The sequence below is a fragment of the Lethenteron reissneri genome, chromosome 40 (genome assembly GCF_015708825.2).
Source record: "Lethenteron reissneri isolate LAM-NWPU_2019-01 chromosome 40, ASM1570882v1, whole genome shotgun sequence".
In the NCBI taxonomy this organism is placed as follows: domain Eukaryota; kingdom Metazoa; phylum Chordata; class Hyperoartia; order Petromyzontiformes; family Petromyzontidae; genus Lethenteron; species Lethenteron reissneri.
In genome coordinates, this window is record NC_083818.1 from 3,022,836 (window position 1) to 3,045,805 (window position 22,970).

At 50.5% G+C, this 22,970-nt stretch overlaps 1 protein-coding gene across 1 annotated transcript; it reads left to right on the forward strand.

Annotated features, from left to right (window-relative positions):
• The first annotated feature begins 1,349 nt into the window (after positions 1–1,349).
• LOC133352436 (tumor protein p63-regulated gene 1-like protein) lies at positions 1,350–22,970 on the forward strand. Its single transcript, XM_061568079.1, has 5 exons — positions 1,350–1,814; positions 12,558–12,649; positions 13,851–14,027; positions 14,274–14,427; positions 21,633–22,970. Exons 1-5 carry the CDS (start codon positions 1,485–1,487, stop codon positions 21,852–21,854), a joined length of 975 nt encoding a protein of 324 aa, XP_061424063.1. The 5' UTR covers positions 1,350–1,484; the 3' UTR covers positions 21,855–22,970.

Here is a 22,970-nt window from a genome sequence, read left to right on the forward strand (position 1 = left end):
ATGAGACCTCCTTTACCAGTGGCAAAATATAGTAATAGGTTTTTACCCTTTCAACTGGTACAACAACTGACGCCTTTATACAAGGCATCATGTTTGCAGTAACCACAACACAAGCAGTCAAAATGCAAACAAAAATAAACAACTCTGATGATGATAATGATATGCACTCAATACTCTGATAGTGCGCTGTCTTTGAGTTGTACTCCTTTTGGCGTCACTGGTCCAACACCAATGGAGACTAGGCTCTAAGAAAAGCTGTCTCGGGTGTGGACCAATCAACTTCAAGGACAGTGCATATCATTATCATTATCAGAGTTGTTTATTTTTGTTTGCATTTTGACTGCCTGTGTTGTGGTTATTGCAAACATGATGCCTTGTATAAAGGTGTCAGTTTTTTGTACCAGTTGAAAGGGTAAAAACCTATTACTATAGGAGGCATCGTCAGGGTCGGGAACGGACCAACGACCTCCTGCATCCCAGGCGAGGTAGTTGACATCTCGCCACCGCAGCGCCAGAGTGCACACAATGTCCATTGGGTGCACTCTGTAAAAGCGCCCCGGGTGTACATCCATTGGGTACACTGTGTAAAAGCGCCCCGTGTGGACACCCATTGGGTGCACTCTGTAAAAGCGCCCCGTGTGGACACCCATTGGGTGCACTCTGTAAAAGCGTCCGTGTGGACATCCATTGGGTGCACTCTGTAAAAGCGCCCTGTGTGGACACCCATTGGGTGCACTCTGTAAAAGCGCCCCGTGTAGACACCCATTGGGTGCACTCTGTAAAAGCGTCCGTGTGGACATCCATTGGGTGCACTCTGTAAAAGCGCCCCGTGTAGACACCCATTGGGTGCACTCTGTAAAAGCGCCCCGTGTGTACGCCCATTGGGTGCACTCTGTAAAAGCGCCCCGTGAGTGGACACCCATTGGGTGCACTCTGTAAAAGCGTCCGTGTGGACATCCATTGGGTGCACTCTGTAAAAGCGCCCTGTGTGGACACCCATTGGGTGCACTCTGTAAAAGCGCCCCGTGAGTGGACACCCATTGGGTGCACTCTGTAAAAGCGTCCGTGTGGACATCCATTGGGTGCACTCTGTAAAAGCGCCCCGTGTGTATGTCTATTGGGTGCACTCTGTAAAAGCGCCTCGTGGAGACACCCATTGGGTGCACTCTGTAAAAGCGCCTCGTGTGTATGTCTATTGGGTGCACTCTGTAAAAGCGCCTCGTGGAGACACCCATTGGGTGCACTCTGTAAAAGCGCCCCGTGTGTACGCCCATTGGGTACACTCTGTAAAAGCGCCTCGTGTAGACACCCATTGGGTGCACTCTGTAAAAGCGCCCGTGTAGACGCCTATTGGGCGCACTCTGTAAAAGCGCCCCGTGTGTACGCCTATTGGGCGCACTGTGTCACCGCGTCCTCCCGTAGGGGAGAGAGGAGATCCCCGTCGTCACCTGCACACCTCACGCTGCTCTCGTCTCGCGGCCGCGATGTCGGGGTCCGGACCCCCTCAGCTGCGAACCCCCGAACTGGACATCGACCTGGGCAGCGACTCGGAGCTGACGGGGCCCCCTTGCCGGGGTCTCCTGGAGGCGGAGGAGCCCCCGTTCCACGCCAGCTCGCTGCGGCTCGCCATCACCGATCCCGAAGGGGAGCCCGAGCGGTCCCCGTGGCGTGGGGGCGTTGGGGTCCTGGGGGTCCCGTGCGGCCCGCGGGGGACCGTGGTCTCCACGGTGACGAGGCTTCGCGTCGAGACCATCACCCCGGGGCCGAGGACCGCTGCCAAGGAGGCGAAAGTGAAACATTTCTTCGTGTTCAGGGTGAGTCTCCCCCGCTCCCCACTCCCTTTCTGCCCGCGGGGACCCAGCGGGACCCAGCGGGGGAAGGGGGACGAGAGGGAACGAGAGTGAGGGGTGGGGGGTGGGGTGGGGGGCACCACCTTCATAGGCCGCGATTCCGACCGCGGCCTCGCCTAGATGCATTGCCCGGCGAGGAGAGGGGAGGACTCGAGGGAAGGGAGGGGGGGACCCTGGGAGGGGAAGGGGGACCCTGGGAGGGGGGGGCCCTGGGAGGGGGGGACTCTGGGAGGGGGGGGGGACCCTGGTAGGGGGGGCCCTGGGAGGGGGGGACTCTGGGAGAGGGGGGGGACTCTGGGAGGGGGGGGGGACCTGGGAGGGGGGGACCCTGGGAGGGGGGGTACCCTGGGAGGGGGGGTACCCTGGGAGGAGGGGGGGCCCTGGGAGGGGACCCTGGGGGGGGGCCTGGGAGGGGGGGGGACCCTGAGAGGAGACCCTGGGAGGGGGGGGGGGCAGCCTGGTTCAGGTCTCCTTTGCGCAGTGAGCCCCATAAATGGGGGAGATGTTCTACGTCACCACCTCCATCATCAGCCATGGTCACTCCCCTGCTGGATGAAGGCCTCCCCCCACCAGTCCACCGCCAGCTCTCACGAGCCCGCGATGTGTGCACGATCCACGCAGCACCTGCACACGAGCTGATGTCACCATCGCGACATCTCCCCGTGGTCAACATGCAGTACTGCACGGGCTGCATGTGCGGGGTGTGGCAGGCATGGTGCGGTGGACATGGAGTGGTGAGATTTGGTGCTGCATTGGTGTGATGGGAATGGGGCGGTGGGATTGGTGCGGTGGGTATGGTGTGGTGAGATTTGGTTCGGCATTAGTGTGATGGGAATGGTGTGGTGGAAATTGGTGTGAAAACGGTGTGGCGGTGTTTGGTGTGGCGATATTTGGTATGGCGGCATGATGTTGTGGTGATGGTGTGGTGTGTGGGGTGTTTGGTGAGGTCCCATCTGTGTTTTGTGATGCGGTGGGTGATGTGTGTGTGTGGTGTGATTATGGGGAGCGGTGGTGCAATGGCTAGCGCACTGCGCTACGAACCAGGTGACCCGAGTTCGATTCCCACACACGGCCGACACTTTTGACGATTATCTGAACCGGTCATGGGCCTCCCCTTGGTAGACTCAGCCTCAAATGAGTGTGTAAACATCGCCACTGGGGAGGCAAAGGTGGTCGGGCGTGGTGCTGGCAACCCACCCCAATAAGAGGTGTTCACTAACAGCTATATTGTGGGTGTTTGGTGTCGTATGCTGCCGTGTGACGGTGTGTGTGTGCAGTGTGTGGTGTGTGCAGTGTGTGTGTGTGAATTGTGTGTGCAGTGTGTGTGTGCAGTGTGTGTGGTGTGTGCAGTGTGTGTGTGTGCAGTGTGTGTGAATTGGATGTGCAGTGTGTGTGTGTGAATTGTGTGTGCAGTGTGTGGTGTGTGCAGTGTGTGGTGTGTGCAGTGTGTGTGTGTGATAAGTGTGTTCAGTGTGTGTGTGCAGTGTGTGTGGTGTGTGCAGTGTGTGTGTGTGAAGTGTGTGTGAATTGTGTGTGAAGTGTGTGTGTGCAGTGTGTGTGTGTGTGAAGTGTGTGTGTGTGTGAAGTGTGTGTGAATTGTGTGTGCAGTGTGTGTGTGTGAAGTGTGTGTGAATTGTGTGTGCAGTGTGTGTGAATTGTGTGTGTAGTGTGTGTGTGTGTGAAGTGTGTGTGAAGTGTCTGTGAATTGTGTGTGAAGTGTTTGGGTGCAGTGTGTGTGTGTGTAGTGTGTGTGTGCAGTGTGTGTGTGTGGGTGCAGTGTGTGTGTGTGGGTGCAGTGTGTGTGTGTGGGTGCAGTGTGTGTGTGTGGGTGCAGTGTGTGCAGTGTGTGTGTGTGGGTGTAGTGTGTGTGTGCAGTGTGTGTGTGTGGGTGTAGTGTGTGTGTGCAGTGTGTGTGTGTGGGTGTAGTGTGTGTGTGCAGTGTGTGTGTGTGGGTGCAGTGCGTGTGTGTGTGTGGGTGTAGTGTGTGTGTGCAGTGTGTGTGTGTGGGTTCAGTGTGTGTGTGTGCAGTGTGTGTGTGCAGTGTGTGTGTGTGTGTGCAGTGTGTAGGTGCAGTGTGTGTGTGTGGGTGCAGTGTGTGTGTGTGCAGTGTATGTGTGTGGGTGCAGTGTGTGTGCAGTGTGTGTGTGTGGGTGCAGTGTGTGTGCAGTGTGTGCAGTGTGTGTTGTGGGTGCAGTGTGTGTGTGTGCTGTGTGTGTGTGTGTGCAGTGTGCAGTGTGTGTGCGTGCAGTGTGTGTGCAGTGTGTGTGTTGGCACAGTGGCGAGCACAGGTGGTGCATCTGCCAGTCATCTCGGTTGACCCTCCTGCCAGCAGCGAGCCTTTCACACTTGAATCCCATCACCTCAAAGGGGCAGTCCATAAATGACGTCACGCGACATTGGACGATTTTTGACCCCCCCTCCCTTCGTCACACGGCGTCACAAAAAGTTAGACCCCCCCTCAAATATGACGTCCCAAAGCTCTGCCCCCCCCCATCCCCCCCAAAAAAACATGCTTTAAACTATTGTCATTGTAGTGCGTATTTAATGTGCCGTTGCACTCTGATGTTGTTGGAGAAAACATTTATTAAAAAGTATACTTAATTAAGTAGAACGTGTTGTCTATATTTATTTAAAGTTGCGCATTTTGATGTGACGTCACATTTCCCAAACCCCCCCCCCCCTCGTCACATCGTCACAAATGTCTGACCCCCCCCCCCCCAGGTGCGTGACGTCATTTATGGACGGCCTCAAAGTGCACCTAGCCTGGCACAAACTGCATGCTAACGTCATCGTCACTTAGTGGTGGTGATTGGGGGCTGTAGTTGTTGTGTGTGTGATGGCGTGGTGCTGGCCACCCATGCCTTTGTGTGCCGTGCCGGCCTGCATAGATGCTACTCGCTAACAGCACTTGCCCCAACAGTCCGTGGGATCTTTGTCTTTGTGTGATGGGGTGAGTGTGTATGGGGCCGTCCATAAATGACGTCACGCACCTGGGGTGGACAGAACCACGCCATCACACACACAATAACAACAACAACAGCCGCCAATCACCGCCACTAAGTGGCGATGACGTTAGCATGCAGTTTGTGCCAGGCTAGGTGCACTTTGGGGCCGTTCATAAATGACGTCACGCACCTGGGGGGGGGGGGTCAGACATTTGTGACGATGTGTGACGAGGGGGGGGGGGGGTTTGAGAAATGTGACGTCACATCAAAATGCGCAACTTTAAATAAATATAGACAACACGTTCTACTTAATTAAATAGACTTTTTAAAGAAATGTTTTCTCCTACAACATCAGAGTGCAACGCCACATTAAATACGCACTACAAAGACAATAGTTTAAAGCGATTTGAAGCATGTTTTATTTTCAAAATGGAAATATGTTTTTTGGGGGGGGGGGGCAGAGCTTTGTGACGTCATATTTGAGAGGGGGGGGGTCTGACTTTTTGTGACGCCGTGTGACGAGGGGGGGGGTCAAAAATCGTCCAAAATCGCGTGACGTCATTTATGGACGCCCCCTATGCGTCTTTGCGTTATTCCCCCTCACGGCCAAACACCAGGTGAGGCTCGTCTGAACTGGTCCTGGGCCTCCCCTAGGTCGACTCAGCCTCGAAAAAGTATCGTTTCGCGGGAAACCTCTCTGCATACCAATTTAACTATCGCGGGGGGTTAGTTTTGGCGTTTCGCAGGGATGCTGTAGCCGGAAGCACTGTATCATTGTTTGTTATGGCTGGTACCATGGGGGGAAGGGGGGGTATACGAGGCAGTCGGTGGCACTTAAACGTCCACCCTACAGGCTGGTCAACGAGGGAGACTCAAGTAAATCATACAAAACGGTGAATTATCTTCTCCAGGAAGAAAAAAAACACAATCCTTCACTGCATCTACATCGGCGGTTTAGTGTGAGAAATGTGTTTCTCATGAAAAAGTACAAAAAGGCGTACCATCAATCACAACCCCAACCGTGTCATCTTGTGCTTTCCGACCTTTATCTAACCCCCTCCCTGCCTGCACCTTCCACCGTTAGTTTCTGAAAACGACATTGGTGACATTATTCAAAAACAAAAACCCACTGTCAGCATCGAGCCATCTCCTTTTTCATGGCTCACACCATGTTCGGCTGTTTTAATTCCACTGTTTCCAAAATTATTCATGAATCTCGACGCTCTTTCGTCTTCCCATCGGCACTCAAGGTAGCGGCCATCGCCCCGGTTCGCACAAATGCGTCCCTTGATCCAGTTTCAGTTTTCAGTTTCAGTTTAATTTATTAGGATTTAACCTGTGAGCCATTCGGCTCTTGATCCTGATATGCATGCAAACTATCGCCCGGTTTCAAATCTTCCTTTCTTATCGAAGGCGACCGAACGTGTTGTATGCAATCGTTTAATTAATGATCTTCCGCATAACTCTATGATCAAGTTTAGTCAGGTTCTGGGAAAAATCACTCAACTGAAATTCTTTTACTTCTTGTTTCTATCTTCTTGGTTCTTTCGGTAAAGTCACTTAGAAGGGAGATAATAAAATAATAAAAAGAAAACATAATAAAAAAATCTACGTTTTTGGGTTTAGATCGCGTTATTTATAAATGTGTCGTAACCCTCCACCACCCGACACGGCCAATCAGTAAAAAAGTGTCACGTTGACAAAAAACAAATAGTTCACTGCTTTAGCCCACCGGTGTGTTGAAGCGTGAAACCACAACATTTACAATTTGAGTAGTACGACGTTTCGCTGGTAATTGCATCCAGCATCATCGGGCAATTCGCCAGAATGGTGAGGCTCTGCTGTCTCCCGTTCTTATATAGAGCAGCAGCAGAGTGACGTCATCATTAACTCATCAGGTGCAAAGATTCAAGGGGGGAGTGATTGTAATTATATACTAGATTAGTAATAAGGCTATTGTTACATTGGTCGCGAAAGCCTACGTGTCAAACTGATAATAAAATAATACAATTCTCACGACGTTTCGGCCACAACGCAAGTAGCCGTCCTCTAATGATCTTCTCCTGTCCGCTGACTCTGTATCTTTTTCTCACCTCGTTCTCCTAGATTCATCTTCTGCATTTGACACGTGATCAGTCTTTATCACGTCGTGATCAACGGTATCTCTTCCTCGAACAAACCTCTACTTTATGCTGTTCCTCAAGGCTCTATTCTAGGTCCTCTATTCACTACGTATCGTCTTCTTTTAGGCAAACTCATCTCAAGTTTTGGTATAGAGTGCCCATTTTATATGCAGATGATACACATTCATATCAGTTTCGGTCAACCTGACGTGCATCCAACTTCCACCCTGTCTTCCTGTCTGACCGCAGTTGCTAACCGGCTTACGGAAAATTATCTTCAAATGAATGACGCTAAAACTGAAGTTCTCTTAGTTGGGGAAAAACATCGCGTGCCTCTAAGCATCGGATTCTTGGTTTCATTCTCAACTGTCACCTCTCCTTTTCTTCCCACATTGCCTCATGTGCAAGACTGCAACTTGAATCACTACCTATGAGATCTTCACTCAAAACTGCTCTAGAGGAGTTGTACACCCCTAGCTGCCACTGCAATGTAGTGGCCTAAAATACAATGTTTCGCTCCGGATGATCGCTGCAAAGTATGCAAAGTATGATCTGTGTTTTGATTTAGTGTGCTGATCTTAAAGGTGCATTGAAAAATGTTGATACTCCGACTGATGCTCCTGCTGTTGTGGAGTGACTCATGCAGCCAGCTATGGCTGCAGAGTTTGGTGGTACATGTTGTTTACGTAGTTTTTTGTGAAAATTCGGTCACAGTTCCTATGACCTGCACTGTTTCATTGCTTTTATGGCTTTATTTTGGTGTTTTTCGAAAAGTTTGGTTTGGCCATGTTTGTTTGTTGTAGTACAGAGTTAGACTGATGGCCTTAATCTAAGTTGTCTTGTGGTTGTTGTTGTTTGACTTGCATCCCACTGGGATTTTTGCACACAGTGTCGGTGTACGGTGCTATTTCTGCAATATTTTGCTGTCTTTTCTTGGATTGTCTGTTTGCACATAGTCACTTTAAGTTGTTTTCTTGTTCATGTTTTTGTTTGTTGCGGTAGCACCCGATTCAAGGGCCGAATGGCTCACAGGGCTATACCTAATAAATGAACTTTGAACTTTGCTTATTTTGATCTCCGTAAGGTTTCTCGTATCCGTAACTGTCCCTCCGATACGGCTGCAGAAACAATAACTCGTGCATTGGTCGCCTCCAGGCGAGACTATTGCAATTCTCTGACCTACGGTCTTCCCTTGTTTCTCTTCCAACATGTGCAATATGTGCAAAAATGCAGCTGCAAGAGTGTTCACTCATACCTGTAAGCGTCATCATATTACACCCATCTGACGATCCCTCCACTGGCTACCTAGTCAGTCTAGAATCACTTTCAAGATTGCACTTACTTCTTGACTTAAAGCTTTTGTGACTGCAGGAATTCATATTCATTGGGTTTTTCGGTAAAGTCACGTCGATAGATAAAAATTAATAATAAAATGTATAATTGGAATAATAATAAAAATAACATAATAAATCACGACGTTTCGGAGGCAACACAAGTCTCCGTCATCAGGTGGGACTGTCACAGCTGAATTTATTGTCTCAAGTGAAGCAAAGTCCAAAGAGTCAAGCTCTTAAATACAAGTTAAAGGGAGGAGGGAAGGGGGAGGGGCTTATCTGAATGTGGAAGCCAATGAGTGGAACGTGTTAGGGGGGGGGGCGGGGCTAAAAGAGAGAAAAAACCTAAGAGTATGAATCCTTGCAGTCACGAAAGCTTCAAATCTAGAATTCACGTTGATAGGTTCAAAGCCTTCAGAGGCGAAAACCCCCTTTTCCTTATGACGACCGCTGGCGTTGCGATTGAAACGTCGTGGATTTTTTTGTTATTTTCTTTGAACCGATCTACGTGACTTTTACTGAAAGACCCAACGAATATGGCACCTACTGTTGTCTACGTGACTTTTACCGAAAGACCCAACGAATATTGCACCTACTGTTGTCTACGTGACTTTTACCGAAAGACTCAACGAATATTGCACCTACTGTTGTCTACATGACTTTTACCGAAAGACTCAACGAATATTGCACCTACTGTTGTCTACGTGACTTTTACCGAAAGACCCAACGAATATTGCACCTACTGTTGTCTACGTGACTTTTACCGAAAGACCCAACGAATATTGCACCTACTGTTGTCTACGTGACTTTTACCGAAAGACCCAACGAATATTGCACCTACTGTTGTCTACGTGACTTTTACCGAAAGACCCAACGAATATTGCACCTACTGTTGTCTACGTGACTTTTACCGAAAGACCCAACGAATATTGCACCTACTGTTGTCTACGTGACTTTTACCGAAAGACCCAACGAATATTGCACCTACTGTTGTCTACGTGACTTTTACCGAAAGACCCAACAAATATTGCACCTCCTGTTGTCTACGTGACTTTTACCGAAAGACCCAACAAATATTGCACCTCCTGTTGTCTACGTGACTTTGACCGAAAGACCCAACGAATATTGCACCTCCTGTTGTCTACGTGACTTTTACCGAAAGACCCAACAAATATTGCACCTCCTGTTGTCTACGTGACTTTGACCGAAAGACCCAACGAATATTGCACCTACTGTTGTCTACGTGACTTTTGCCGAAAGACCCAACAGATATTGCACCTCCTGTTGTCTACGTGACTTTTACCGAAAGACCCAACAAATATTGCACCTCCTGTTGTCTACGTGACTTTTACCGAAAGACCCAACAAATATTGCACCTACTGTTGTCTACGTGACTTTTGCCGAAAGACCCAACAAATATTGCACCTCCTGTTGTCTACGTGACTTTTACCGAAAGACCCAACAAATATTGCACCTACTGTTGTCTACGTGACTTTGACCGAAAGACCCAACGAATATTGCACCTACTGTTGTCTACGTGACTTTGACCGAAAGACCCAACGAATATTGCACCTACTGTTGTCTACGTGACTTTGACCGAAAGACCCAACGAATATTGCACCTACTGTTGTCTACGTGACTTTTACCGAAAGACCCAACGAATATTGCACCTACTGTTGTCTACGTGACTTTGACCGAAAGACCCAACGAATATGGCACCTACTGTTGTCTACGTGACTTTTACCGAAAGACCCAACGAATATTGCACCTACTGTTGTCTACGTGACTTTAACCGAAAGACCCAACGAATATTGCACCGACTGTTGTTTGAATTCTTCATGGGCTCGCCCCCCTGCCTGTCTTGCCGCTCTCATTTCGGTTTATCCCCCCACCTCGCGATCCCCGCTCAGCTTCACGCGAGGTTTGCTGTCCACCCCAAAAATTTGACACAAATCGATTGGCGGACGAGCGTTCACATGTGCAGCGCCCACGGTCTGGAACACGCTTCCCGCTGCACATGCGACAAATTAAATCAATTAACTTATTAAAATGTGAGCTAATGGCTTCTTTATTTGTCCAGGCATACGCTAGCACATAGGCGTTTATATTATAGCATTTACATTGTACTGGTAGGAACCTCCTGGTTACACCAGCCCACCAGGGGATTATTGTGTCCGTCCGTCCGTCGTGCAAGGAGGGGCTGGGTGGGGAGGGAGGGGCTGGGTGGGGAGGGAGGGGCTGGGTGGGGAGGGAGGGGCTGGGTGGGGAGGGAGGGGCTGGGTGGGGAGGGAGGGGCTGGGTGGGGAGGGAGGGGCTGGGTGGGGAGGGAGGGGCTGGGTGGGGAGGGAGGGGCTGGGTGGGGAGGAGGGGCTGGGTGGGGAGGGGCTGGGTGGGTAGGGGCTGGGTGGGGCTGGGTGGGGAGGGGCTGGTCACCCCGTGGTGCCCTTATAAAACTCAACGTTTAACCTACTCACGCCGGCTTGTGCCCGCCCTCACAGTCGGCCATATTTGCGGAATACACCACGCCGCCGTTGACCCTGGCCATTGACCGAGCAACCCAACGTTCCTACCAGCTCCCTCCGCAGGAATGTGTTCGTCCAACTGGCTTGTACCGTTTTTGGCCACTCCACCACGCTTCCAGTAAAGGTTCTCTCTCCAAAATCCAGCGAAATGTTGGGATCGTGGTCAGGGGGTATGAAGACCGACAAGATGAATGAATTTTAATTGATTTTCTCTGTAATAATTTTCTTCTCGTTATTTAGTATTTATTTGCTAACTAGTTGTGGTTTTGTTTTTGCATCGTCTGCGTAAGGGACTGGATTATTGATGTGCAGCGTTGTGGGATGGAATTGCATGAATTACGCTATACCAAATTAAATAATTATTATTATTAAATGCTAATAAAACTGTAGGGGCAAGTGCTGTTAGCGAGCACCTATGATGGCCGGAACGGTACACGAGGGGGTGGGTGGCCAGCACCACGCCCGACCGCGTTTGTCTCCCCAGTGGCGATGTTTACACATCGCACCAGGTACTCATTTGAGGCTGAGTCAACCTAGGCGAGGCCCGGGACCGGTTCAGATAATCGTCAACCTGGTGTTGGCCGTGAGTGGGAATCGGGTTTATAGTGTAGCGCGCTAACCGCTACACTACTGCTCCCCACAGACAAACACACAGGTACACAAAAACACACGTGTACACAAAAACACGTGTACACACATCTGCTTTGGATCATGATCGGTAAGTACAGTATTTATGTTACTATTGCTGCTGCTCTATTTAAGACTGGGAGCCAGAGCAGAGCCTTACCATTCTGGCGAATTGCCCGATGATGCTGGATGCAATTACCAGCGAAACGTCGTACTCAAAAACTGTAAATGTTGTGGATTCACTCTTCAACACACCGGTGGGCTAAAGCAGTGAACTATTTGTCTTTTGTCAACGTGACACATTTTTTACTGATTGGCTGTGTCGGGTAGTGGCGGGTTACGACAAATTTATAAATAACGAGATCTAACCCAAAAACGTTGATTATGAATAATATTGGTCGAAAATAAAAAATAAAATAAAATAATTAAAACTACAACGTTTCCATCGCAACACAAGCGGTATTTTTTCTTCCTGAACCTATCGATGTGACTTTACCGAAAGACCCAATGAATTCCCGCAGTCACGAAAGTTTCAAGTCAACATTGAGTATCGCTGTTTTGGCTTTCGCGGCACTTGCCAAGAACGTAACCCCCCGCGATATCCCAGCGTCTCCTGTACCTGGATTCCCAGCGTCGAGGCAATTCCTCCTCTCAGTTGACGGACACCTCCAAGGCAGTCAATATCAATGTGGACACATGGGAGAAAATGTCATCCAACCGTAAGCAGCGGAGAAGGTTGAAGGCAAAAGGGAAAAGCCTATCGGCATCGACGCCAGCGTCAACGTCAACGCCAGCGATGGCACAAGACAAATCCCATTCAGGAGATAAGCGGCAACGCTGGCCCGCAGTGCAGCTTGTGCTTCTGCTCAAGGGCTGGCTTCTCATCCCACCAGCACGCAGGCAAATGCTACCGCTAGCCGTTCTCCAGAGTCGTCATCGTTCGCGATGGACAGCCGAAGGAGTGTAAGCGTCACAACTAGGGAGACAAAGGTAGCCAGGCGCGGTGCTGGCCGTCCACCCCGTCGCGTGCCGTGCCGGACTTTATAGGTGCTCGCTCACAACACATTCCGCAAAAGTCTGTTAAGGCTATGCGGGGGATCTTTGTCTTTGTCTCACGAGTGTTTGCTTGGTGTGGTGTGCCGTGTGTGGGCTGCAGCCGGGATCGCTGGAGCAGGCTGTGAGCGATGTCAAGGCGCTGATGAGTCCCGTGGAGGATGGAGAAATGCAGAGCGTGTGGCTCCTCACTGAGTGAGACGCGGGGACACGGAGACATGGGGGCAAAGATTTCGATAGGGACACGCGGACATGGGGACAGACATACAGGGACACGCGGACATGGGGGCAGACATACAGGGACACAGGTACACACGGACATGGGGACTTGGGGGCAGGGATACAGGGACACAGAAACTCAGGGACATGGGGACATGGAGACACATGGACTCAGAGGCACGGAGACATGGGTTGCTTGGAGACACGGGGACACAGCGACATGGAGACATGGGTTGCTTGGAGGCACGGAGGCACGGGGACACAGGGACATGGGGACACGACTACGTGGGTGGCCGTGCGTCGTAGTGCGTCGCAGTGCGTTCTCAGTGAGCGTCACCGGCTCCTGTAGTCGTGCGTGTACAGACGTGTGTGTGGTAGCATCACAGTGGTGATCGTGTGGTCGTGATAGTGAGTGGGGAGCGCTAGTGCAGCGGTCAGCGCTCTGCGCGAGGAACTCGACGATCCGATTTCAATTCCCGCTCACGGTCATCGACATCAGTACCGATCCTGGGCCTCTCCTAGGCCGACTCGGCCTGAAATGAGTACCTGGTGCGGCTTGTAGTAAACATCGCCACTGGGGAGACAAAGGCCGGCCGGGTGTGGCGCTGGCCACCCACTTCCTCTTGAGCCGTGCCGGCCTTCATAGGTTGCTACTCTTCGATTTAAAGATTTCGTGACTGCAGGGATTCATCTTCTTGGTTCTTTCGGTAAAGTCACGTAGAAGGGAAATAATAAAATAATAAAAATAGAACATAATCAAATAATTCTCACAACGTTTCGGCCACAATGCAAGCAGCCGTCCTCAGGTGAAGGAGTGGCCGAAACGTCGTGAGAATTATTTTATTATGTTTTATTTTTATTATTTTATTATTTCCCTTCTACGTGACTTTACCGAAAGAACCAAGAAGAGGTTGCTACTCGCCAACATCAACATGCCCCAAGTGTCTGTTAATAGGCTATATGGGGTGGGGGTCTGTTGTCCATGAGATGCTTGCACGACAAAGTTTGAGGTGCCACCCACACGGGGAGGGGTGGGGGGGAGGGGGCGATCTTTGTCATGTGACGGCGGTAGCGACGGTGGCGGTGGCGGTCGTGCACGTGGTGAACGCGGCAGGGCACGCGGTAGCGACGGTGGCGCTCGTGCCCGCCCCCCCCCCCCGTGCCCCACCCCCCGCAGGGTGGACCACTGGAACACGGAGCGCGAGCGGCTGGTGCTGCTGGCGGAGCGCTCGATGCTCGTGTGCAAGTACGACTTCATGAGCCTGCACTGCCGCCGCGTGCGCCGCATCCCCCTGCGCTACGTGGAGACCGTCACCACGGGGGCCTTCCTCTTCCCGCACAAGTCGCTCAGCAAGTGCGTCGCTCTCTCGCTCAGTCGCTCGCTCAGTCACTCGCTCAGTCCGCGACGTGGCATATCGGGTTGTATCTTGAACTTCTTTCGCGCCCTACGTAGCCAACTGTGCTCATCGGAGGCAGCGGGGTTCGAGGGAAGGACGACAAACCGAACACAAGAAGCAGTTCTAACTCAATGGGTTTTGAAAGTGCGTAGCTCCGGTGCCTTCCGAATGATACGACTTCCGCGCGTGGGTGTGTGCGTCAGGCGTGAGGGCGTGGGCGTGCGCGTGGAGTGGGACCGCGTGGCCCACGCGCCGTTCTGGACCCAGTGGAACCCGTTCTCGGAGGAGCTGCCCTACACCACCTTCACGCAGCACCCCATGGCCTCCGCTGACGAGAAGATCGCCGCGCTCTGCCAGGTGACGCCGCTGCCCTCTCTGTACCCTTCGTTGAACTGCTGTCGCACCGTACGTAGCCAACCGCGCTAATCGGAGGTGCGCGGGAAGGACAACGAACTAAACGCGAAAGGCAGTTCTAAAGAAATGGGTTTACAATATATGTTTGGCTCCAGTGGCTTCCTAATATTGGAAGGAAGAGCGTTCCAGACGGCATGTGAAAGTGCACGATACGGTGACCGTCTTTGTTCGATAGCTAGCCAACAGCTGCTGCTGCGAGGCTGATGGAGTTTGCGTGATGGTTTATGCTCCTTGGTGAGATCGGCAAGGTATAGTGGTTCGTTTGTGGCAAGCACTTTGTCTGTAGTGAGTGCGACCTTATGATGTATTCATTCGGCAACCGGAAGCCAACACAACATTGGACAGACATGGTCAGATCATGCAGTACCCGTCATGACATGTGCCAGAGAATTTTGTAAACGGAGTCGTGAATTGCAATATTCGAGCCTTGTCAATACGATGCTAACCACCGCCTTGTTCGCTATGTCACACTTCAACAGGTCGATTGTGTTGTAGAGGCCTGATGTGAAACTTGCAGGGCCTGAGGATAGTTTGCGCGCGGTGATAAAACGACACGGTCTGGTCGTGGATGGTGCCCGAGGCGCTGTAGGGGAGTAGAAAACTGAATCCTGGAGTCCGTGACCACCACACGCGATCCTCCCACAACTTGTTTCGCCTGAACCCGAGTGCCAACCAGCAGAACCTCCGAACTGTTCTGGATGAAGCAGCGTTTCGTTTGGTGCAGACCGCACGTGCACCGCTCGCGTGCAATATTCACGGTTACCGAGGCTCTCCGTATCTAACTTGGACTTCACTGCGGTGTACAATTGTGTATTTTCATCACCATATCGATGTAACTTGATGTCATGCAATGAGATGACGTCGGTGAGCGGAGAGACGTTTGTTGAAAATAAGAAGGGCCCGAGGAAGCATCCCTGCGGTACGCTGACTAGGCACGGCACAGACGATGACTGATCGTCACCCAGCTTGACGAACTGTGATCGACCACGTAGGCACGACTCAATCCACTCCAGTGCCGTACCCGACACGCCGAACCAGATACTCATCGGGTAGCCACCCGATGAGTATCTGATGCTCTTTGGTTCTTTCGGTAAAGTCACGTAGGTAGAAAAAATAATAGATCACGACGTTTCGATCGCAATGCAAGCAATCGTCATCAGGCGGAAGAAAGAGTATGGATTCCTGCAGTCACGAAAGCTTCAAATCAAGATTGAGTATCTCGTGGTCGATGGTGTCGAAGGCGGCTGAGATATCGAGGCCGACCAACACTGCGGCGCACCGGCCATCTGTGATCTTGTAGAGGTCATCCGTGATCTTGTAGAGGTCATCCGTGATCTTGTAGAGGCCATCCGTGATCTTGTAGAGGTCATCCGTGATCTTGTAGAGGTCATCCGTGATCTTGTAGAGGTCATCCGTGATCTTGTAGAGGTCATCTGTGATCTTGTAGAGGCCATCCGTGATCTTGTAGAGGTCATCCGTGATCTTGTAGAGGTCATCCGTGATCTTGTAGATGTCATCCGTGATCTTGTAGAGGTCATCCGTGATCTTGTAGATGTCATCCGTGATCTTGTAGATGTCATCTGTGATCTTGTAGAAGTCATCCGTGATCTTGTAGATGTCATCCGTGATCTTGTAGAGGTCATCCGTGATCTTGTAGAGGTCCTCCGTGATCTTGTAGAGGTCATCTGTGATCTTGTAGAGGCCATCCGTGATCTTGTAGAGGTCATCCGTGATCTTGTAGAGGTCATCCGTGATCTTGTAGATGTCATCCGTGATCTTGTAGAGGTCCTCCGTGATCTTGTAGAGGTCATCCGTGATCTTGTAGATGTCATCCGTGATCTTGTAGAGGTCCTCCGTGATCTTGTAGAGGTCATCCGTGATCTTGTAGAGGTCATCCGTGATCTTGTAGAGGTCCTCCGTGATCTTGTAGAGGTCATCCGTGATCTTGTAGAGGTCCTCCGTGATCTTGTAGATGTCATCCGTGATCTTGTAGATGTCATCCGTGATCTTGTAGAGGTCATCTGTGATCTTGTAGAGGTCCTCCGTGATCTTGTAGATGTCATCTGTGATCTTGTAGAGGTCATCCGTGATCTTGTAGATGTCATCCGTGATCTTGTAGAGGTCATCCGTGATCTTGTAGAGGTCCTCCGTGATCTTGTAGAGGTCATCCGTGATCTTGTAGATGTCATCTGTGATCTTGTAGATGTCATCCGTGATCTTGTAGATGTCATCTGTGATCTTGTAGAGGTCATCCGTGATCTTGTAGATGTCCTCCGTGATCTTGTAGAGGTCATCCGTGATCTTGTAGATGTCATCTGTGATCTTGTAGATGTCATCCGTGATCTTGTAGAGGTCATCCGTGATCTTGTAGATGTCATCTGTGATCTTGTAGAGGTCATCCGTGATCTTGTAGATGTCATCTGTGATCTTGTAGATGTCATCCGTGATCTTGTAGATGTCATCTGTGATCTTGTAGAGGTCCTCCGTGATCTTGTAGAGGTCATCCGTGATCTTGTAGATGTCATCCGTGATCTTGTAGATGTCATCTGTGATCTTGTAGATGTCATCCGTGATCTTGTAGATGTCATCTGTGATCTTGTAGATGTCATCCGTGATCTTGTAGATGTCATCTGTGATCTTGTAGAGGTCCTCCGTGATCTTGTAGATGTCATCCGTGATCTTGTAGAGGTCATCCGTGATCTTGTAGAGGTCATCCGTGATCTTGTAGAGGCCATCCGTGATCTTGTAGAGGTCATCCGTGATCTTGTAGAGGTCATCCGTGATCTTGTAGAGGTCCTCCGTGATCTTGTAGATGTCCTCCGTGATCTTGTAGAGGTCATCCGTGATCTTGTAGATGTCATCCGTGATCTTGTAGATGTCCTCCGTGATCTTGTAGAGGTCATCCGTGATCTTGTAGATGTCATCCGTGATCTTGTAGATGTCCTCCGTGATCTTGTAGAGGTCCTCCGTGATCTTGTAGATGTCATCCGTGATCTTGTAGATGTCATCTGTGATCTTGTAGAGGTCATCCGTGATCTTGTAGATGTCATCTGTGATCTTGTAGATGTCCTCCGTGATCTTGTAGATGTCATCTGTGATCTTGTAGAGGTCCTCCGTGATCTTGTAGAGGTCATCCGTGATCTTGTAGAGGTCATCTGTGATCTTGTAGATGTCATCCGTGATCTTGTAGATGTCCTCCGTGATCTTGTAGATGTCATCTGTGATCTTGTAGATGTCCTCCGTGATCTTGTAGAGGTCCTCCGTGATCTTGTAGATGTCCTCCGTGATCTTGTAGATGTCATCTGTGATCTTGTAGATGTCATCCGTGATCTTGTAGATGTCCTCCGTGATCTTGTAGATGTCATCTGTGATCTTGTAGATGTCATCCGTGATCTTGTAGATGTCCTCCGTGATCTTGTAGAGGTCATCCGTGATCTTGTAGATGTCATCAGTGATCTTGTAGAGGTCCTCCGTGATCTTGTAGATGTCATCAGTGATCTTGTAGATGTCATCCGTGATCTTGTAGATGTCCTCCGTGATCTTGTAGAGGTCATCCGTGATCTTGTAGATGTCATCAGTGATCTTGTAGATGTCCTCCGTGATCTTGTAGAGGTCATCCGTGATCTTGTAGATGTCATCCGTGATCTTGTAGATGTCCTCCGTGATCTTGTAGATGTCATCTGTGATCTTGTAGATGTCATCCGTGATCTTGTAGATGTCCTCCGTGATCTTGTAGATGTCATCCGTGATCTTGTAGATGTCCTCCGTGATCTTGTAGATGTCCTCCGTGATCTTGTAGATGTCATCAGTGATCTTGTAGAGGTCCTCCGTGATCTTGTAGAGGTCATCCGTGATCTTGTAGAGGTCATCCGTGATCTTGTAGATGTCATCTGTGATCTTGTAGATGTCCTCCGTGATCTTGTAGATGTCATCCGTGATCTTGTAGATGTCCTCCGTGATCTTGTAGATGTCCTCCGTGATCTTGTAGATGTCATCTGTGATCTTGTAGATGTCCTCCGTGATCTTGTAGATGTCCTCCGTGATCTTGTAGATGTCATCTGTGATCTTGTAGAGGTCCTCCGTGATCTTGTAGAGGTCCTCCGTGATCTTGTAGATGTCCTCCGTGATCTTGTAGATGTCCTCCGTGATCTTGTAGATGTCATCTGTGATCTTGTAGAGGTCCTCCGTGATCTTGTAGAGGCCATCCGTGATCTTGTAGAGGCCATCCGTGATCTTGTAGAGGTCCTCCGTGATCTTGTAGAGGTCATCCGTGATCTTGTAGATGTCATCTGTGATCTTGTAGAGGTCCTCCGTGATCTTGTAGAGGTCCTCCGTGATCTTGTAGAGGTCATCCGTGATCTTGTAGATGTCATCTGTGATCTTGTAGAGGTTCTCCGTGATCTTGTAGAGGTCATCCGTGATCTTGTAGAGGTCATCCGTGATCTTGTAGATGTCATCTGTGATCTTGTAGAGGTCCTCCGTGATCTTGTAGAGGTCCTCCGTGATCTTGTAGAGGTCATCCGTGATCTTGTAGAGGTCATCCGTGATCTTGTAGAGGTCCTCCGTGATCTTGTAGAGGTCCTCCGTGATCTTGTAGAGGTCATCCGTGATCTTGTAGAGATCATCCGTGATCTTGTAGAGGTCCTCCGTGATCTTGTAGAGATCATCCGTGATCTTGTAGAGGTCCTCCGTGATCTTGTAGAGGTCCTCCGTGATCTTGTAGAGGTCCTCCGTGATCTTGTAGAGGTCATCCGTGATCTTGTAGAGGTCCTCCGTGATCTTGTAGAGGTCCTCCGTGATCTTGTAGAGGTCATCCGTGATCTTGTAGAGATCATCCGTGATCTTGTAGAGGTCCTCCGTGATCTTGTAGAGATCATCCGTGATCTTGTAGAGGTCCTCCGTGATCTTGTAGAGGTCCTCCGTGATCTTGTAGAGGTCCTCCGTGATCTTGTAGAGGTCATCCGTGATCTTGTAGAGGTCATCCGTGATCTTGTAGAGGTCATCCGTGATCTTGTAGAGGTCATCCGTGATCTTGTAGAGATCATCCGTGATCTTGTAGAGATCATCCGTGATCTTGTAGAGGTCATCCGTGATCTTGTAGAGGTCATCCGTGATCTTGTAGAGGTCATCCGTGATCTTGTAGAGGTCATCCGTGATCTTGTAGAGGTCATCCGTGATCTTGTAGAGGTCATCCGTGATCTTGTAGAGGTCATCCGTGATCTTGTAGAGGTCATCCGTGATCTTGTAGAGGTCATCCGTGATCTTGTAGAGGTCATCCGTGATCTTGTAGAGGTCATCCGTGATCTTGTAGAGGTCATCCGTGATCTTGTAGAGTCATCCGTGATCTTGTAGAGGTCATCCGTGATCTTGTAGAGGTCATCCGTGATCTTGTAGAGGTCATCCGTGATCTTGTAGAGGTCATCCGTGATCTTGTAGAGGTCATCCGTGATCTTGTAGAGGTCATCCGTGATCTTGTAGAGTCATCGTGATCTTGTAGAGGTCATCCGTGATCTTGTAGAGGTCATCCGTGATCTTGTAGAGGTCATCCGTGATCTTGTAGATGTCATCCGTGATCTTGTAGAGGCCATCCGTGATCTTGTAGAGGTCATCCGTGATCTTGTAGAGTCATCCGTGATCTTGTAGAGGTCATCCGTGATCTTGTAGAGGTCATCCGTGATCTTGTAGAGGCCATCCGTGATCTTGTAGAGGTCATCCGTGATCTTGTAGATGTCATCCGTGATCTTGTAGAGGTCATCTGTGATCTTGTAGAGGTCCTCCGTGATCTTGTAGAGGTCATCCGTGATCTTGTAGAGGTCCTCCGTGATCTTGTAGAGGTCATCCGTGATCTTGTAGAGGTCATCCGTGATCTTGTAGAGGTCATCCGTGATCTTGTAGAGGTCCTCTGTGATCTTGTAGAGGTCATCCGTGACCTTGTAGAGGTCATGTGATCTTGTAGAGGTCATCCGTGATCTTGTAGAGGTCATCTGTGATCTTGTAGAGGTCCTCCGTGATCTTGTATAGGTCATCCATGATCTTGTAGAGGTCATCTGTGATCTTGTAGAGGTCCTCCATGATCTTGTAGAGGTCATCTGTGATCTTGTAGAGGTCCTCCGTGATCTTGTATAGGTCATCCATGATCTTGTAGAGGTCCTCTGTGATCTTGTAGAGGTCCTCCATGATCTTGTAGAGGTCATCTGTGATCTTGTAGAGGTCCTCCGTGATCTTGTATAGGTCATCCATGATCTTGTAGAGGTCATCTGTGATCTTGTAGAGGTCCTCCATGATCTTGTAGAGGTCATCTGTGATCTTGTAGAGGTCCTCCGTGATCTTGTATAGGTCATCCATGATCTTGTAGAGGTCATCTGTGATCTTGTAGAGGTCATCCATGATCTTGTAGAGGTCATCTGTGATCTTGTAGAGGTCATCCATGATCTTGTAGAGGTCATCCGTGATCTTGTAGAGGTCCTCCGTGATCTTGTAGAGGTCATCCGTGATCTTGTATAGGTCACCCGTGATCTTTAGCAGTGCCGTCTCAGTGCTGTGAGACTTCCGGTACGTCGACCACAACGAGTTGAATCTGCCCGTTGCAGCGACGTGGGGAAGTGACCGCTTCAGACACAGGCCGTTTGAGATCTGGCGATAGTTTGCGGGGCCACTACATCTCAGGGCAACTTTTTTCAGGAAGTGTTGTTACCTGCGCCATTTCAAACTGGTCTGAGAAACATCCCTCGCTCAACGAAAGATTTGTCAGGTGGACAATCGGCGGCGCAAGCAATGTCCGAGCACGATTTGAGAATAATTCGAATCGACGTGTGGATGTTGTCGAGCGGCGATGTCTTATTTGGCAGCCATGTGATGAACATCGACACCTCTGCTACTGATGTTGGCGCCAGGGTCTCGAGTTTCACGTTGGTTCCAGGTTGATCAAACTCAGATGGCAGAGAATGCGTTGCCTTCTGTTACAAACTGCTGTCTTGATCGTCACTATTTAATCAGGAAAGAACGTCTCAAGTCCTGCGCGCGGACCGGGTTGACGAGTTGATGGGTGGTTGGGAGTCCAGCAGACGCTGCACGACGTGTTGCAGAGCACGTCACGCACGTCCTCACCTCCCCCCGTGCGCGTGTCTCTCTCTCTCCGCGGCGCTCAGATCACCAGCTTCCAGACGCAGCTGGTGCAGGCTGTGCAGCGGGCGCAGCGGGGGGTTGACGGCGGGTCGCGCGCGCCGGGCGAGGTGGGCGTGGAGGTGTGCGCCACGCTGGCCGTGCAGGACGCACCGCTCCGCATCGACACCTACGTGGGGCTCGTGTCGCTCATTGGCAACGAGGCCCGGCTCGGCTACTCCATGGCGCGGGGCCTCTTCGGCTTCTAGGCGAGGGTGGGCCCGGGCGGTGCCCCCCCGACCGTCCCCCCGGGTTGCGGGGGGGGGTGGTCACGGGGGGGGGGGGCGATGGGCACCGCCGGAGACGCACGCACGCACGCACTCAACGGAGACTCACACGCACACATTGCAGACAGAGACACGCACGCACACTGGAGACACACACAGATGGTAGTCACTGCCTGTCTCTGGTAGTGGTGTGGAGGTACCGCCTGACTCCTGGTTGGTGAACGTCTCCGGTGGTACCTCGCCGTGGCTGTGCGCCCCCAGCTGCTTGAGCCGACGCCGCACGCTGTGCACTTTATTTACCCTTATCGCCCTCGCTCGCCCGCTCGCTTCACCGCCCTTTAGCGAGGAGGTGGCGGCGGCGGGGATGGGCGTTCAAAGCCTATGCGTATCCAGCGTCGGCCCTTCTCTTGCAAGCTGCCGAGCTTGCGCGTGACGAGAGTCGCTCCCTGGCTGACCGTGTGAATTGCCACTATTCGCGTGTCGCGTCGTCGTAGCTCGAGAACGGATTTCTTGGTGCCCGTGCTGTTCGTTTACTTCGCTTTGTTGATTCGGTGTGACTCAGTGTTGCTCAAAACTTGTTTAGCCCCCCGCGGACCGCTCAGTCGATGATGACCCACCTGGCCTCCCAACCCCTGGTGACAAAACGTATTTGCGTCTCTCTCTAAATTATTCATTTTACAGGAACGTCTTTTATTTTACGCAGCTGTAAGGTTTTTTGTTGTTGGGGGGGGTGGGTGGGTGGGAGGCCATTTAGATCTTGGGGTTAGGGTCATTCAATCAGGATCGTTCTCTGGTCTGCTGGTGAGACGAGGCCATAGAGAAGGCTGCTGTCTCTGTGTCTCTGGTGTAGGCCAATCAGTTTCAAAGACGAGGCGTAGATTAGAGAATGTTTGTGTGCATGGTCACCACAGGTACTCTGTGCGTGGTTAATGCAGTAACTTTATTCCTTGCAAAAAGTTTATATTTGGTGTTTGAACATCTTAACACTACTCGTGTTTTATTACTGCCAGAAAGGCTGAAACCTCTTGTTATTGTTCATACTTTATCGGGGCAGTTTACCCGACTTTATTTAAAAATTAAATATAAGTAAAGTGTTAA